Genomic DNA, 16325 nt, shown 5'->3' with positions numbered 1-16325 from the left:
TTTTGGACTACCAATGGTTACACTCCGGTCCATATTGTTGAAGCGAATGGCCACTCTGGCGGTATCTGGCTCTTAAAACAAGCTGCTACTACTTTTATTGCTACTGTCACTGACTCCAACCAGTACTCCATTACTTTTTCCGTCAACCATGGTGACGCCCTCTCTCATTGTACCTGCGTGTATGCCAGCCCCAACCCAACCTTGCGTAACAACTTCTGGGACTACCTTGTTCACATAAGTCAAACTATTGTTGGCCCTTGGATGCTTATTGGCGATTTCAACGAGACTCTCCTCCCTAGTGATCAACGAGGGGGCATTTTCCATCATGTTAGAGCATCGCGCTTCGCTCAATTAATGGACCATTGCGGTCTCCTGGACCTCACAACTACAGGAGGTCGTTTTACTTGGCACCGCAACAATAACGGCATCCGCATCCTCTCCAAAAAGCTAGATAGAGGCTTAGCCAATGTCGAGTGGCGCCTGGCTTTCCCTGAGGCTTTTGTTGAAATTCTTTGTAGGTTTCACTCTGACCATAATCCTCTCCTACTTCGTTTTGGTGGCCTCCCTATTATTAGGGGGCCTAGACCATTTCGTTTTGAGGCTGCCTGGATTGATCACAATGATTACTCTGCTCTGGTAGAGAGCGCATGGAGGTCTTCCAATAATAACACTATCACTGCTCTTAATAATGTCCGTCAGGACTCTATCACTTTCAACCACGAGGTCTTTGGAAATATCTTCAAGAGGAAAAAACACATTGAGAATAGACTGAAAGGAGTTCAACTTTATCTAGAGAGAGTTGACTCCCTCCATCATGTCCTTCTTGAGCGTGACCTTCAACGTGAGTACAACCACATCCTCTTCCAAGAGGAGATGCATTGGTACCAAAAGTCTAGAGAAAAATGGGTCAAATTTGGAGATAAAAACAGCGCTTTTTTCCACACTCAAACTATCATAAGAAGGAAGCGTAACCGTGTCCATAGACTCCAACTACCAAATGGGACGTGGACTACTGATAGTTTCGTCCTTCAAAGCGAGGCACACCATTATTACAAGAATTTCTTCAGTAGCAATCAGTTCAACCAAGCCATTCCTTTCTTCAATGGCTTTCACCCGACTGTTGATGAAGAAGGAAGACAATCTCTTCTTAGACCTGTTACTAAAGAGGAAGTGTATGCAGCTCTAAACTCCATGAAGCCTTACAAGGCCCCTGGTCCAGATGGCTTTCAATGTATCTTCTTCAAACAATATTGGCACATTGTGGGGGATGATATTTTCAACATGGTCAAAACAGCCTTCCACACAGGCTATTTCGACCCTGCCATTTCTGAAACCTTGATAACTCTCATTCCCAAAGTTGATCCGCCAACAACCTTCAAAGACTTTAGACCTATTAGCTTGTGCAACATTGTCTACAAAATCATCACGAAAGTCTTGGTTCTTCGCCTAAGGCCAATCCTGGACTCCATTATTGGTCCCTGTCAAAGTAGTTTCCTTCCAGGTAGAGGTACTTTTGATAATGCCATCGTCCTACAGGAAATTATCCATTTTATGAGAAGGTCAAAAAAGAAGAAAGGCTTTGTTGCTTTTAAGCTCGATCTTGAGAAAGCTTTTGATAATGTTAACTGGGATTTTCTTAAAACCTGCCTCCACGATTTTGGCTTCCCCGACGATATTATCCGTCTTATACTGCATTGTGTCACCTCCTCTAATCTCTCTCTTCTTTGGAATGGGAACAAAATGCCTTCTTTCAAGCCCTCGCATGGCCTCCGCCAAGGAGATCCTCTATCTCCCTATTTGTTCATTCTTTGCATGGAGAAGTTATCAATCGCCATCAATGATGCGGTCCAACATGGTGCCTGGACCCCTATCAACATATCTGATAACGGGCCTCGTTTGTCTCACCTCTTTTTTGCGGATGACGTCCTCCTCTTCACTAAGGCTAAAAACTCTCAGCTTCGGTTCATAAATGACCTTTTTGCCCGCTTTAGCCAAGCTTCAGGTCTTAAGATTAATCTGTCGAAGTCTCGAGCTTTTTACTCTGGAGGTATCCCTCAGGCCAAGATCAACAAACTTACCTCCATATCTGGCATCAGGAGCACTAGTTCCCTTGACAAATACCTAGGCTTTCCTATTCTCAAAGGGAGAGCCAAGAGAAGTGATTTTCACTTTATTATTGATAAAATGCAATCTCGGCTTGCTTCTTGGAAGAACAGACTGCTTAACAAACCGGGTCGTTTGGCACTAGGATCTTCTGTCCTTACCTCTATTCCCACCTACTACATGCAAATTGCTTGGCTTCCTCAAAGCATTTGTGATAGCATAGACCAAACTACTCGTACTTTCATATGGAGAGACTCCAACAATAAAGGAATTCACTTGGTGGGGTGGAATAAAGTTGCTCGTCCTAAGCAATATGGTGGTTTGGGTATTCGACCAGCAAGGGAAGCTAATATCTCTCTTTTGGGGAAATTGGTGTGGGACATGGTTCATCATTCAAAAAAGCTTTGGGTTGATATTCTCTCCAGTAAATATGTTGATGGGCCTTCTATTTTTCTCGCCAGCAACTCTTCTAGCGGTTCTCCTACTTGGTCTTCTATAATTCAGGCTAAAAACATCCTAAAAGATGGTTACACCTGGTGTGCTGGTTCTGGATCCTCCTCTTTTTGGTTCAGCCACTGCACCAAATTCGGCCGTCTTAGGACTATTGTTCCTTATATTGATATTCATGACCTTCAACTCTCGGTTAGGGACGTGCTTTCCTCAGGCAACCCCCACACCCAAATCCTCTATACTCAACTCCCCCCAATGATTTTTGACACCATCAATAACAGTCACATGAAGTTCAATGCTTCCATTGAAGACACCTTCATTTGGACCAACAACAAAAATGGCTCTTACACTACCAAAAGCGGTTATGACTGGCTTCTCTCACTACGAGACCCAGGAATAACCTCTAACCCCTCGCATTCCTGGACTTGGATCTGGAAGCTCCATCTTCCTGAATAGATCAAATTTTTCTTTTGGTTAGCTTGCCACAACTCTGTGCCCACTCTCTCCTTGCTTAACCACCGCAAGATGAACCCCTCTGCTTCTTGTGTTCGATGTGGCCTCCAAGATGAAACTTTCCTTCATTGCATCCGAGACTGTGAGTTCTCTCGTAGCCTTTGGCACTATATTGGGTTTACCAACCCAGATTTCTTCTCTAACATGGACGTTTATGATTGGATCAAGATGGGCACCGTCGGGACCCATTCTCTCATTTTCTCAGCAGGTGTCTGGTGGTCTTGGAGACACCGCAATTTGATGAGCCTCAATAACGAAACTTGGTCCTTGAGCCGACTCTCCTTTAACATCAGGTCTATGGTTGAAACTTTCAAGAATTGCTTCACTATCACTTCTAATGGTGGTTCAGTTGATAGATTTATCAAGTGGAACAACAACAATTTTTCTTGTACCATTCTTAATGTTGACGGAAGTTGTCTCGGTTCCCCAACCCGATCAGGTTTTGGTGGAATCATTAGAAACACTTTTGGTCATTATTTGGCTGGGTTTTCTGGTTACATTCAAGGGTCTTCTGATATCTTGTATGCTGAACTTTATGCTATCTACAAGGGCCTCTTGTTGGCCATAAACATGGGCATTGACGAACTTGTCTGCTATTCAGATTCTTTACACTGTATTAACCTCATAAAAGGTCCCCAAGTTAAGTTTCATATGCATGCAGTTTTAATCCAGGACATAAAGGATTTGATTTCTCAAAGTAATGTTTCCCTCTGTCACACTCTTAGAGAAGGTAATCAATGCGCAGACTTCTTCGCAAAATTAGGAGCCTCCTCGGATGCTGATTTCACTAACCATGACTGTCCTCCAGAAGGCGTTCAAGATCTGCTCAAAAACGATGCTTTAGGAATTTTATTCCAAAGAGACTAGTCTTTCTTTTTTGTCTTTTTTTTTTTTTTTTCTTTTTTTTTTTTTTTTCTTTTTTTTTTCTTTTCCCTTGTACTCTTTAGCTTTCTTACCAAAAAAACTTAATTTGAATCACGCCTAACTTATTTTTCTTTTCCCCTCTTTGATTCCCACTGAGTACTGATTGTATGTTTTTCCTTTATTTTATTTATTTTTCTGACTCTATTTCTTGCCATTTATTTATGGTGTGCCACCACTACATTGAATTGTTTCTTTTATTTTACTGGCATGTTCTTGCAGTAATTTACTTGTTTAGCTTATTGCTACAAATATTTACTTGTTTGTGTAAATTTCTTCGAAGAAATATTATTCAACCCTTTTAATATAATTTATATTTTCTTTATAAGAATATAATATGTATCATCATTGAATAATTTCTCTTTTGTAAATAATTTCTCTTTTGCAAATTATTTTCGATCTTGGATGGTAGTATTTTTTTATACATTTTTATTCATTTTATAAATATTTTGTATTTTATTAATATAAATTTTAAAAGAATTTTTCTTTTATTTTTAAATATTTTAGTCTTTTATGATATATACTAATTAGTTTTCAGCTTTAAGTTTTTATGGTTTTAATATAACCAAAAAAAGTTTTTATGGTTTTAAAATAATTACCAAACAACTTCAACTTTATATTAAAAGTCAATATTTTTAACTTTAGCTTTAAGTCAACTTTTAAGTTAAAAAATAGTCGGGCCAAACGAACCCATATCAAACAACTTTAACTTTAAGTTAAAAGATTTTGGTTATGTTTGGATTGATGGAATGCGATGGAATGGAATGGGGTATAATAATATTCCATTGTTTGGATTTGTAAAATAATAATGGAATGGAATGGAATAGGATGGAATGAATTCCATTCAATACCACCACATACCTTCAATTAATATGTTCAATTTTATTCCATTCCGCTCCATCCCATTCCACTCACTCGATTCCGCTCCATTCCATTATATTCCATAAATTCAAACAGAGCCTTTATGTTCAACTTTATTCTTAAAGTAACTTTTAAGGCTAAAAAAAGGAGGGTCAAACAGGCACTAAAAAGTGAACATTTTCTTATAATTAGGACTGAAGGAGTATATAATAACTATATGCTTTATTTTTAGGATATAAATTAAATATTTTTGAAATTATAATCTAACCTTTGAGGAACTTCCACTAATATGATGGTCTTATCATATTCAAAATTGATAAACTTATAGGTTAACATATTAATTCATGTAACACCTTTTTTTTTTTTTCTTCTTTCTAATCAATGGTAATTAAGATTTTTGACCTCAATATATGTACCTCATATGGTAGATTTTATACACCATTCATCTTCTAAAAATAGTTAATTCAGTGTGCAATTGTCTATTGAAAGTAAAGCACAAATGAGAAACATAAAGATATGAAGGATTCGGAAAACATATTCTTAAGGTTTTTTTCAAAGCAATAAAAATTCAGGAAACGCGTTACGAAATATTTATTCAAGGACAAAATTCATTGTTCATGACGAGGGAAGTGCGGGATATTGTTTCACATCTAGACGTAGTAAAAAGGGATAAGAAAGGGAGCCACAATATATATAATTATCAACCTTGATCCCACTTGAAATCAATGATAATTGAGGATCATAATAGTGATCTCTCAGCTTTCCTGCCAAATCCACAACTAGAACTCCTCCATTCTTTTCTAGATTTGGTCTTCTATAATATTTTGTAACCATTGCTGCAATTTTCCGAAGGAAAGGATATTTAAGTCACTACTACAAAAATGAGCTTTAATAGCGCCTATTTAATAGCGCTTATTAGAAAAGCGCTATTAAAAATTAAACACGGAGCCTTTTAATATCGCTTTTTAGAATAAACGCTTTTAAAACCTTGAACCCAGGAGTGCTACAATAGCGCTTTTCAGAAAAGCGCTATTAAATCTATAAATGCGTAACTCTATGACAGCGCGTTTTACATGAGCGCTATAGTAAGGAAAATAAATAAATTAAAATTTGTAGTGGGGTGGGTGTCGAACCTTTGACCCTTTGGTTGCTGAATAATAAAAACAAAAAACGTAGATAAACTTACAGTTTCCTTTGTTCAATTTCTACTCTTCTCTCCTTTGTACCTTAGTTCAATCTCACTCAAACCCAACGACCTTCTTCAAACTGTTCTCACTCACCGTTCTTCACTTCGTTCTCACTCACCCATAAACTCATTAAAACCCTAAACCCCATTAAATCTCAATCGATTGAACCCAGAATCCCATTTAAACCCTAAATTAAAAATCAATCGAACCTAGAGAACTCGCTGAAACCGTAAAACCATCTTTCCCCATCGTTCATCATTGTCCATCGTTTCAAACTCGTTTACCCAGAAATTCATGGTTCCGCCATCGTTCATCGCAGTTGAACCTCCATCTTGTCATAAGTGGTTAGGTTAGTCGGTCTTACTCAATCAACAACACTTTTTTCTGTTATTTTTATTTCTATCAAATTGATTAAAATTGTCTGATTTTGGAATTATGCTGTTCTTTTTTTCCACATGTTATGCGCAAATTCAATTCTACTAATTTTTGTTGCACAAATTAAAGTATACGCATGTTCTTAAAGTTTTATGGTAATTTATGTTTTTTTTCCTTTTTCCAAATTCAGGATGCTGAAGGAAATGAAATATCACGTCCAGGTTATATTTTGACTGATAAGATGTCATTTGATATAAAGGTTTAGGTATTTTTTCTAAAGTTGATCAAAGATTAAATGTTTCTAACATGATGCAGTAATTAACTGGCAGGAGCACATATCAGGTTGGGAAGACATGTTTTCACTTGGGGGAGGATACTTGCATTTGAAGCTGCAAGTTGCATTTAGTGATGAAGAGTGACAGAATTCTTATGATGTACTACTTATATTTCTAAAATCTCAACATTCTTAAACATAGAAAATTAATGGCCTTGGTAAGTTTTTGTGATTATGCTGATATATGTTGGATAATTGAAATATTATAGGATACTTTGATAGGATTAGTCAAATTTCTATATAATAGAAGGAAGAATGATCTTCTTAATACAAGTCAAAGATGTGAAGAAAGTGACAGTAGATGTTTATAGATGCGGTCATTATGTTAATCTGCTTCTGGTGCGGTTGTCCCTGCTTCAGACTGTGGCGTGTTTGCTTTTTGTAGGAGTGGTTTCTAGATGTGGTGTTGTTGAGTTGGTTTTATTGAATTGTTTCTTTGAGATGGAATCAGAATATTCTTTGAATCGGTTCATTTGAAATAGTATGTTTGGTGGTATTTTCCTACATAAATGTTTGGTGGTGTTAACTCTGCACAATTTCAGTCTTTCTAACTCAGATTCTCTGTTCATAATCTGAAGCTCTTTCGAACTCTGCTGATTAAAGATCAAAATTCTATCCTATATGGTTTTTTTTTTCTTCCGGTTTTTACTTTCAAAATGATTTTTTTTGTTCTTTTCTGGTTTAGTCATGTACCCTTTTGGATGAATTAACATGGGTGTGTGTTGGATTTTGAGTTACAGGGTGCGTGTGGATCTCTCGTGTTGGATAATTCAGCTTTAAAATGCGATGTCTCATTTGTATACTTTGTATCTATCACAAACACAGATACAAAACCTCAATTTAGTATAAGAATAGCTATGAAAATTGTCTAACCTTTTTCTACTTTATTATTGTATATATAAAGAATGTTTATAAAATATTATAGCCATAGTTTTCTAAAAGAGGTCTTGTATTGCATAATATAGGTCACAACAAAGGATGGAGGTTTTCAGTGGTAGTGATATAGCTCAAATTTCTTGTAGTGAGGGTATGTTGCGGCATCATTTGAAATTTTGAGTGCCTTGAATCTTGTGAAAGAAGAGGCCAATGGAAGGTAGCAGCACAGTCCCAAGAACTTATTCAAACCATACAACATTATTACAACAATACATATTTGGATGGTACTAAAGCAATTAATATGTAAGTTAAATAGATCTTTTTTGTAATCTTACCTGCATTGACGGGTATAATAAGAAAGCTTTCATGACTTGTGAATATTTATTTAATTTTCAAGATAACTGATATATGAACCTTTACTTCATTAGATGTACCAATTTGGTTATATACTTTCCTATTTTGATCTGTTTGTAGCTTTGAGTTTAATTCTCAGATTGAAAATATTGTTCAACCATATTCTGAAGATTGAAAAAATGTTATTTCTTTGTTTGGTAGGTCAACATATTACTTGTGGAAGTTCTATTTGTCATTGCAGGTATGCTTAACTCACATTTTGCATGATGTAATTGGATATACATATTCAATAATGGAATTTCTATATGATTGTTTTTGTGTATGTGTGTTCAGCAATGGAGTTCATTTATGGCTTTGGTCTCTAACTATAACATACATATTTGATGGAGTCCACTGTTATGCTTGGGTTTAGATAAAAGAGGATAGAAATTGGACTTTGGCCATGTTTGACTTTGTTTGATGGTTCTGATATTACCTGATTTGAAGGTATTTAATTGAAGTTCTCTCTTATTCTCTGTCACCGAACGCATAAGCTCTCTTCACCATCACCATTGCATCACCTCATCCCCACCGCACGATCACTTCACCAACACAAAGGTTAGTTCGATGACCATTGTATGCCCTCAATTTCCATTCATGACAATCATATTTTACAAATTAGTTTTGTGATTTTGATTTAGACCCGAGTCGTGCTAGTACAATGCAAGCCTTATGAGCAACTTCGAATAGAGTTTTCAAATAAATAAAGTTGACCAGTTTGAGTCCTTTGTTCTTTTTAAATAAAGTTGATTTTTTGAACTCTAGAATTAAAATTGTTTGTGCATTGTTCACCTTTCAAGCTCTAAAACCTTTGCAAGTTTAAGTATTTAACGGTGTTTGTCTTTGATACAATGAAAAAAGTACTTAGAGAACTAATAGTGATTTATGAATATTGATTGCTAAAATTGAACAAGTGTTTTTTGCAGGTTCTGGATACCCCTTCACTTCAAGATGACTTTTACTTGAATCTTGTGGACTGGTCTTCACAAAATATTCTAGCAGTGGGAATGGGCACTTGTGTTTATCTTTGGAGTGCTTCAAACAATAAAGTGAGTATGAACCTTTGATTATAACTATATGCAGACATGAAAACAAATGGGTATATGCCAACAATGGTGGTGTTGACAAGACAACAGTTGCAAACATTATTGTATGCAGAGAGGGATCAATGGTGCTTTTACTTCTACTCTTCATTTGAAAGATCAAGGATGTGAATTTTGGCGTATCAATGGTGTCTTTTATATTTAGCTAGTTTTATGATTTTTGCATCTCATTGCTTATCAATGCTTAGCAATGTATTTAATGCTCTGTAATTCATATATTGATTAGTTTAAATGCAAATTGTATTTGGATTTGAAGATATCCATTGTATTATACAGTAGTAACTTGTAATTAGATTTGAGTAGCATATTTTGTAGCCAATACTTTTGTATGGTACACAATTTGAATGTCTTATGTGGTGTTTGATTCTAATCAATGAAAATTGTTGGCTCTTTTTTTTTATTCAAGTATAGCCTAATAAAAAAATGGATTTTTTTTTCTAAAAAAAAAGACCTTTAATAGCGATTATTCAAGAAAGCGTTATTATAGGTAGCTGCGGGCGCTATTAAAGCAAGTATATTTGAAGCCTATAATAGCGCTTTATGCACGGGCGCTATTAAATATATGACCTATAATAGCATTTTTAATATAAAGCGCTATTAAATCTGTTTCCTTGTAAGTCGAAAACAACATACGACAGCGGTTTTCTTAATAAGCGCTGTTAAATATGGACAAATGATAGCATTTTAAAGCGCTATTATAGGTACCAGACCTATAATAGCGGTATCAGTAATAGCGTTTTAAAGCGCTATTAAAAGTTAAAACAAGTGCTATTAAAGGCCCCTTTTTGTTGTAGTGAGTAATAGACACCATTGAGGAGTTACATGCTGCAATTAAACCACAAAAAAACATATATCAGAATACAAGACTAACAACCTTGACATTGTGTTTTGCTAATTTACTTTGAAGAATTGATGTTTTGTCGATAGTATCAACAAATTATCAGACATTTAAATTTCCACCGTTGTGCAGCGCATTTTATTAGGACGTCTCAAATAATTTGGAGTCTTGTTCTAATTTTAAAAATTGGTCTCTAGTAAAAGGAAAAAAAAAAAAGTTGAGAGAGGGAGAGGGGGCAGGGGATGTGGATTGGGCCTTAAAATTACTGTGAATAGATGGAGCATTAAAAGTAGGAAGTGTTCTCTCCGACCCCGCCTTTTCTTTTATACCTTCAAAAATCTCATTTTGCCCGTTGCGGTTTGAAAAAATTTGGCCAACTTATTTCAGTTTCTACGAACCGAAATTTTTAAACATGGAAAAAAAATTCGGTTTATATAAACCGAAATAACATAAACTTATCCCCCAAAAAGAAGAAAGATTTATGTGAAAATTCGTGTAGAGCTACTTGTGATAAATTTAGCATATCTCTCTGAATATAAGTCGTATGCTAATGATTTTTAATCTAGTATAAAGAAGACCAAATTTACTACACGATTGACACCGGAATTGTTAAATTTCATTTAGTATAGTATGATAAAATCTACTTACAAGATTGAGAAAAGTTTCTGTAAAATGTTGTAGAGATACCTGCGGTAAATTTATCATAGCTCTCTGAATATAAGTCGTATGATAATGATTTTTAATCTAATGTAAAGAAGACAAAATTTACTACAGGATTGACAACGGAATTGTTAAATTTCATTAAGTATAGTATGCGAAAATCTACCTACAAGTTTGAGAAAAGTTTCTGCTCTATTTCTGTACCAGTACCCATTATTTGGTCAAACTGAACAAATCGGATAGCTAACCCTCAAAACAAAAAATATATTTGTATTCTTGACACCCTAAGCTTTCCAACTAGTGGTCGTTTACTCAAATCGGACATCGTTTAGTATTTCAAATAAATTGTGGAAGTTGAGGGTTTCATGCAGAATTTATGCAGAAAATCTGGAAAAAAAATATGGAACACAATATTTCGGTTTATATTAACCGAAATTTTTTAGCATGACAAAAAAATTCGGTTCGTATAAACCACAGTATCCCCAAGGGCAAAAATGGAAATTCATGAGGTGGAAAATAAATGCGAAGGGTCGGGAGAGAAAACTTCTAAAAATAGTCCGCATCTATACAGACATGCCTATTTCACCAACTAAAGATTGAGTTCAAATACAAAATATGGATTGCTCTTGCACATTGTCTGCCCTTAGTTTTATTGATGTAGATATCTATTGAAACTACAAAGTGTAGATTTAACAAAATCATGGCTACTCACCGCTCTAATTCTTACAAATTCACCGTGATATCAAATATGTAGATATAAAGTGAAACAGTGAAGTTTTAATAAAAATTATGTTTATATTTTTCGTAAAAAAAAAAGAAAAAAAATTAGGTCTTTTTCTAAAAAAGTAAGAATTATGTTACCGTGGCCATTCCAATATAATACTTCCCTTGCCCAACATAATGAACATTATCTGGCATTCCGGGTAGGTTAGGACTAAATTCGCCTATTCTTCCTTTTTTTGGACCTTGTAGGTAATATTTTCTGCACCTACTCCTGTAGAATCAAACCTTTGAAAAATAAATTATATGGTCATAGACAAAAATTATTCAAAAAAAAGATACTTCAATATTTCAAGAATTATTTGTATCACGAAGTTGATGAACTAATACGTGTTATTCTCTTATAGTGTAGTCAAACTTTCAACATGTTGTTTATGAAAATCACGGAAAGCTATAGTGAAAGAGGCCAATCGATCAATATAATCTACTATAGCAACAAGCGACGTCATATTCTAAAAATAGAAATCTACTGTTCTAATTTGACGTTGATCAAGTCAATGTCCTTTTGACATTACAAGAAAAATGACAATTTTCAGAAAAAACATAATAAGAAACCAGGTTTTCTACGAAATTTTCTCATCCCACACACCCACTTTCTCCCCTACCCCCCAGCAATTCGGAAAATATTTTCCTAATTTTTTATAGTGTAAATTTTATACTAGAAAAACAGTTCGAAACGTATTTTCCGAATATTTTGTGCGCTAGAGGAGTATGCGAGAAAATGAGCGAGTGAAATGGGAAAATTTGGTTTTCTACCTCTACATCTTTAGCCCGGCCCACACCGTTCAGAAAAACACAATAAGTAAGAAACTCCGTTTTGCCTTTTTCCTATTTACACCCTCAAAGTTTTATATTTTACCTATATATAATATACCCTCCTTCTTCCTTCCCTTTTCCAATACCCAACCATGTCTCACACTAAAAGGGGTGGGGTAAGAGAGTAAATGGAGAATGAAAGCTGGGTAGAAGGGATTTGGATTTACTGCTGTAATATATCACACAGTTACACACAGTTGAAGAAATCTGAACCATTAAAATCATCCAACATACCAGATTGCTTCTCTCCTACATTTTATAGTTTTTAATGCCTAAATGACGTCCCTCCAAACCAGATTCAACCTTACGACGGACGAAGCGGCAACAACGCGGCCGACCAGCCTTACAACGGAGCGACAACAAAACAGAACGACGTCACAAGGAGCGACAATACCTACCACCCTCTTCCTCCATCCACCAATTTATTTCACAAATTGAAACACCTACCATATGCATAATACAATTGTTCTCTTTCACAAATTGGCACAGATTCTGGAATTTGAGTTATGGAGTAATGCTTCCAACCCCTATATTGAGTTATGGAATTGAAATTGGTCAAAACCTGTTGATGAAATTGTGCAGAAATTTGTAAAAAGTTCTTAGTGTCAATTGTGTGAACATCGTTTTTCCTCAACTGTGAAATTGTTGCTTTTTGGTGGAGTAGCATTCTAAGTACGTTATATTGTGATATATGGACAGCAGTAAATCCAAGTCCGGGTAGAAGTAGGGTATTTTAGAAAATATAAAAAATGATCGGTGCAAGTAGAAGAAAAAAGGTGTAGGTAGCACTCCCTATTCATTTTTTTGGTTTCCATCAAACTTCAATTATATATGCAACTCAATTTTAAAAATGATGCGATTTATTGATCTAAAAAAATTACATCATTTGTCAATAAAATATGATGTGATTTATTGATCTAAAAATGAAAAACACACTTATGTATAATGCAAGACAATTTTGTTTGTGAACAGCAGAAAAACTCTAACAACATTGGTTTATTAAAAAGTTAGAAACAACAATTGTGTCAAAAAAAAAAAAAGTTAGAAACAACAATGGCACGTCTACGTTTTGTAAATATCCATTTGACAAAAAATTAATCTCTAAATATAATCTCCTTCCAAATTATTAGATATATTTATTATTTCTAAATAAAATAAAATAATTAACTTACATAACAGTCTCACAGTAGACCACAAATTTTTGATCTGGTGCAACTGCAACTCCATTAGCAAAGTAGAGATTACGTGCAAGCAATGTTACCTTCTTTGTTGCTGGATTATAGCTCATGAATCTACCATGAGGCTCACCTTCCATAATGTCAAAATAGAAATCCTTCAAATTGTATTTGTATGAAGCGTCTGTGAAATAAATTGTACCATCTTCACCTACGTCAACTCCATCAGTTAAATTGAATTTCAATCCATCATGTTCTTGAGCCAGAATTTCAACCTTCCTTTCTTGTGTCACTCTCAATAGTCCCTGTATTATTATTGTGCACAATTATCAAATGTCAAAATAAAATTTTGTGAGTTTAATTTTGTTTGTCAAGTAATCTAGTAACTAAAAATTCTACCTTAAAATGAATAAATGGAGTGTTTAAGATTCAAATCCCGACTCCTATACATATAGCGCAATATTCCTACCAACTGAGGGAAACTCATTGGACAAGTTTAATTTTAGTTAGTGTGGAAAAATATATACATTTTTTTTAAAAAATTCAACTGGACCTATATATGTCTAAAAAAATAATAATTACAAACTAAGTAACGGCTAGATAGTTAACTCACAATATCTTTTTAATAATGACGGAGCTAGAAAATTTAAAAAGTTGGGATAAAATCTTAGTTCTTAACAAAAAAATCTCAATATTTTACTGAAAAATTTCAATTTTGAACAAAAGGTCTTCGTTTTACCCTAAACTAATCATTGAAAATATATATCAGATTTGTTTAAAGTAAACCCCTAAAAATACAAAAAAAAAATTAAAATTATATTTAGTCTATATACCTATTTTTCAGTTAATAAAATTATTGTAATGTACACTTTTAAAATTTGGATGAACTAAAAATTGGTCCAATAACTAAAATAAAAAATTTAAACATTTAATCTAAAATAAGACATTTTCTATTTCTTTATTTTTTTTTTTAAGCAATTCTATTTCTTTATCTAAAGTCTTTGTGGGAACCTACCAAATCACCATCCGCAACTATGAGTTCACCACTTTTCTCCAAAGCGAGTCCAAGCGGTCTTCCACCAGTATTAACCCAATTTTCAACCACCGAGTCATGCACCGATTCATTCACGGTAACTCGCTTGATCCACCCATCTTCACAACCTGTATAGATAAGACGCCTTCTCTTATCATAAGCCAAGTCTTCAGGTCCATGCACCTTCCCCTCTGCCACGACTTCAGATCCAACCTGCATGCGCGGGTTGACAGCTGGAGCCGTAGCAGTTCGTTGGGGTAACTCCCCAGATGGAAAGTGAAATGTTTCAAACAGTTCGAGTCGGTAGAGAACCGCAGCTAAGGCTACTGGGAAAGCTATGATTATTAATAAGGTTGTTGAAAGACATGATATTGTTTGTTTTTTCTGAAGTGGTGGAGAAGAAAAAGTAGCGCTTGATTCTGACATTGTGGTTTTGAGGGACACTAATTGGAATAAGATGAAAGAATTAATATATCATCAGCAATGATTTAAATTTAAGTCCAATAGTTCATAGAAGAGGTGTATATGTGTCCTTGCGTCCAAAAAAAAAAACGGTTTATGTGTCCTAAGGTTTTTGGATATATAATACGGGTCTTGTTAACATGTGCATATAGGGCACATGATAAAGTATCTTAATATAGAAATTTAACATTTAATGATACAAGACATTTAATGCTTGAAAAGTTAAAATACACAAATTATAAAGCATAATTTATACTTTTACTACCTTAACATGTGTCATATATACACATGTCAACATTCTCCCAATAATATAAGGACTAGCTAATGGCATGTGTCATACTACTTGAGAAGAGATAAATCACACGTATCACATGCATAATAGTCATTTTTTTTAATTCAACTTTCCTAAAAGTGTTTATGTGGCCGTTTGTTATTATGTGACAGATCCAAATTCATTACTCTAAAAAAGTTCATAATTGAAAGTGTTTTAAAACCGGACCGGACCGGTTGAACCGGGAACCGGAGGATAACTGGTCTGGTTCGACAATCAGATCGCTCATGTTATTGAATCGCAGTGAACCGGTGTGAACCGGAATAAACCGCAGAAAACCGGTGAACCGGCGGTTTATTCAAACCGGCCGGTTCAACTCACATTTGGATTTTTTTTTAAATTCGTTTTTTTTTTATGTTTTTTTTAGAACGCGGTTTTTTTTTAATCAAGTTATTTCATTTTTTTTGGCATAACATGTGTTTTCATTTAATGTGTAAAAATATTGAAAAAGTGGGACCAATGAATGTTGAACTCTTGACCTTTAGATAAAAGTAAGGGTTTGCTGCCACTATGCTGCAAATGTTACTTGTTATTAAATTTACATTTTATTATATATATTACTACATATAGTCTTCTACTTATTGTATGAAAACAATTTTTCACATAAATTTTTATCTTTTTTAATTACACAATTACTTTTGATTTTTATATTTTTTAGATAAACTTCATATTTTGTTTATTGTTTGTCTTGTGTTGATTTAATTTTTCAACTCTCACTTTTTTGTTTACAATGAATTTGATGATCGAACTCAAGACTTCATTCATACGGAGTATATCTAAACCTTTCACCACAAGACTTCATTTAATATTAGGTCACTGGTTTTATTTTATTTATTATCTACGAAAGTGTGTCTTTCTAATAATAATACGCTTCGTTTGGCCTACTTATTTTCTAGTTTTCTACTTCTCCTTAAAAGAAATAGAGAAGTATAAAATTGTATTTGGTCATATTTCTCCTTAAAAGAATTAGCGAAATAAAGTAAAGAAGTAGAAAAGTAGAAAATAAGTAAGGACAAACGGGACCTAAATAACAATGAAAGATCTAAGAAAAAAAGTAACAATGATTTTTTTTAACTATATAGCGACCGGTTCAATAACTATATAGAGACTGGTT

General features: G+C 34.4%; 1 protein-coding gene and 2 long non-coding RNA genes across 4 annotated transcripts; 2 read left to right on the top strand and 1 right to left on the bottom strand.

Annotated features, from left to right (window-relative positions):
• Positions 1-5463: 5463 nt before the first annotated feature.
• LOC123922849 (protein STRICTOSIDINE SYNTHASE-LIKE 6-like) lies at positions 5464-14921 on the bottom strand. Its single transcript, XM_045975524.1, has 5 exons — positions 14401-14921; positions 13383-13690; positions 11476-11608; positions 9925-9941; positions 5464-5701 (listed from the first exon to the last, which is right to left on the bottom strand). Exons 1-5 carry the CDS (start codon positions 14842-14844, stop codon positions 5464-5466), a joined length of 1140 nt encoding a protein of 379 aa, XP_045831480.1. The 5' UTR covers positions 14845-14921.
• On the top strand, positions 6039-8444 carry LOC123882428. Of its 2 annotated transcripts, none has more exons than XR_006799806.1 (5): positions 6039-6384; positions 6601-6631; positions 6740-7923; positions 8176-8215; positions 8308-8444. It is a non-coding gene; the product is annotated as an uncharacterized LOC123882428 (long non-coding RNA). The 2 variants fall into 2 exon arrangements; XR_006799807.1 differs by having other exon boundaries at positions 6726-7923.
• LOC123882429 lies at positions 8439-9435 on the top strand. The gene is made up of 2 exons (XR_006799808.1): positions 8439-8571; positions 8940-9435. It is a non-coding gene; the product is annotated as an uncharacterized LOC123882429 (long non-coding RNA).
• Positions 14922-16325: the final 1404 nt, after the last annotated feature.

This window comes from Trifolium pratense, linkage group LG4, assembly GCF_020283565.1.
Source record: "Trifolium pratense cultivar HEN17-A07 linkage group LG4, ARS_RC_1.1, whole genome shotgun sequence".
Taxonomy (NCBI): domain Eukaryota; kingdom Viridiplantae; phylum Streptophyta; class Magnoliopsida; order Fabales; family Fabaceae; genus Trifolium; species Trifolium pratense.
This window is presented reverse-complemented; position numbering and strand designations above follow the sequence as displayed.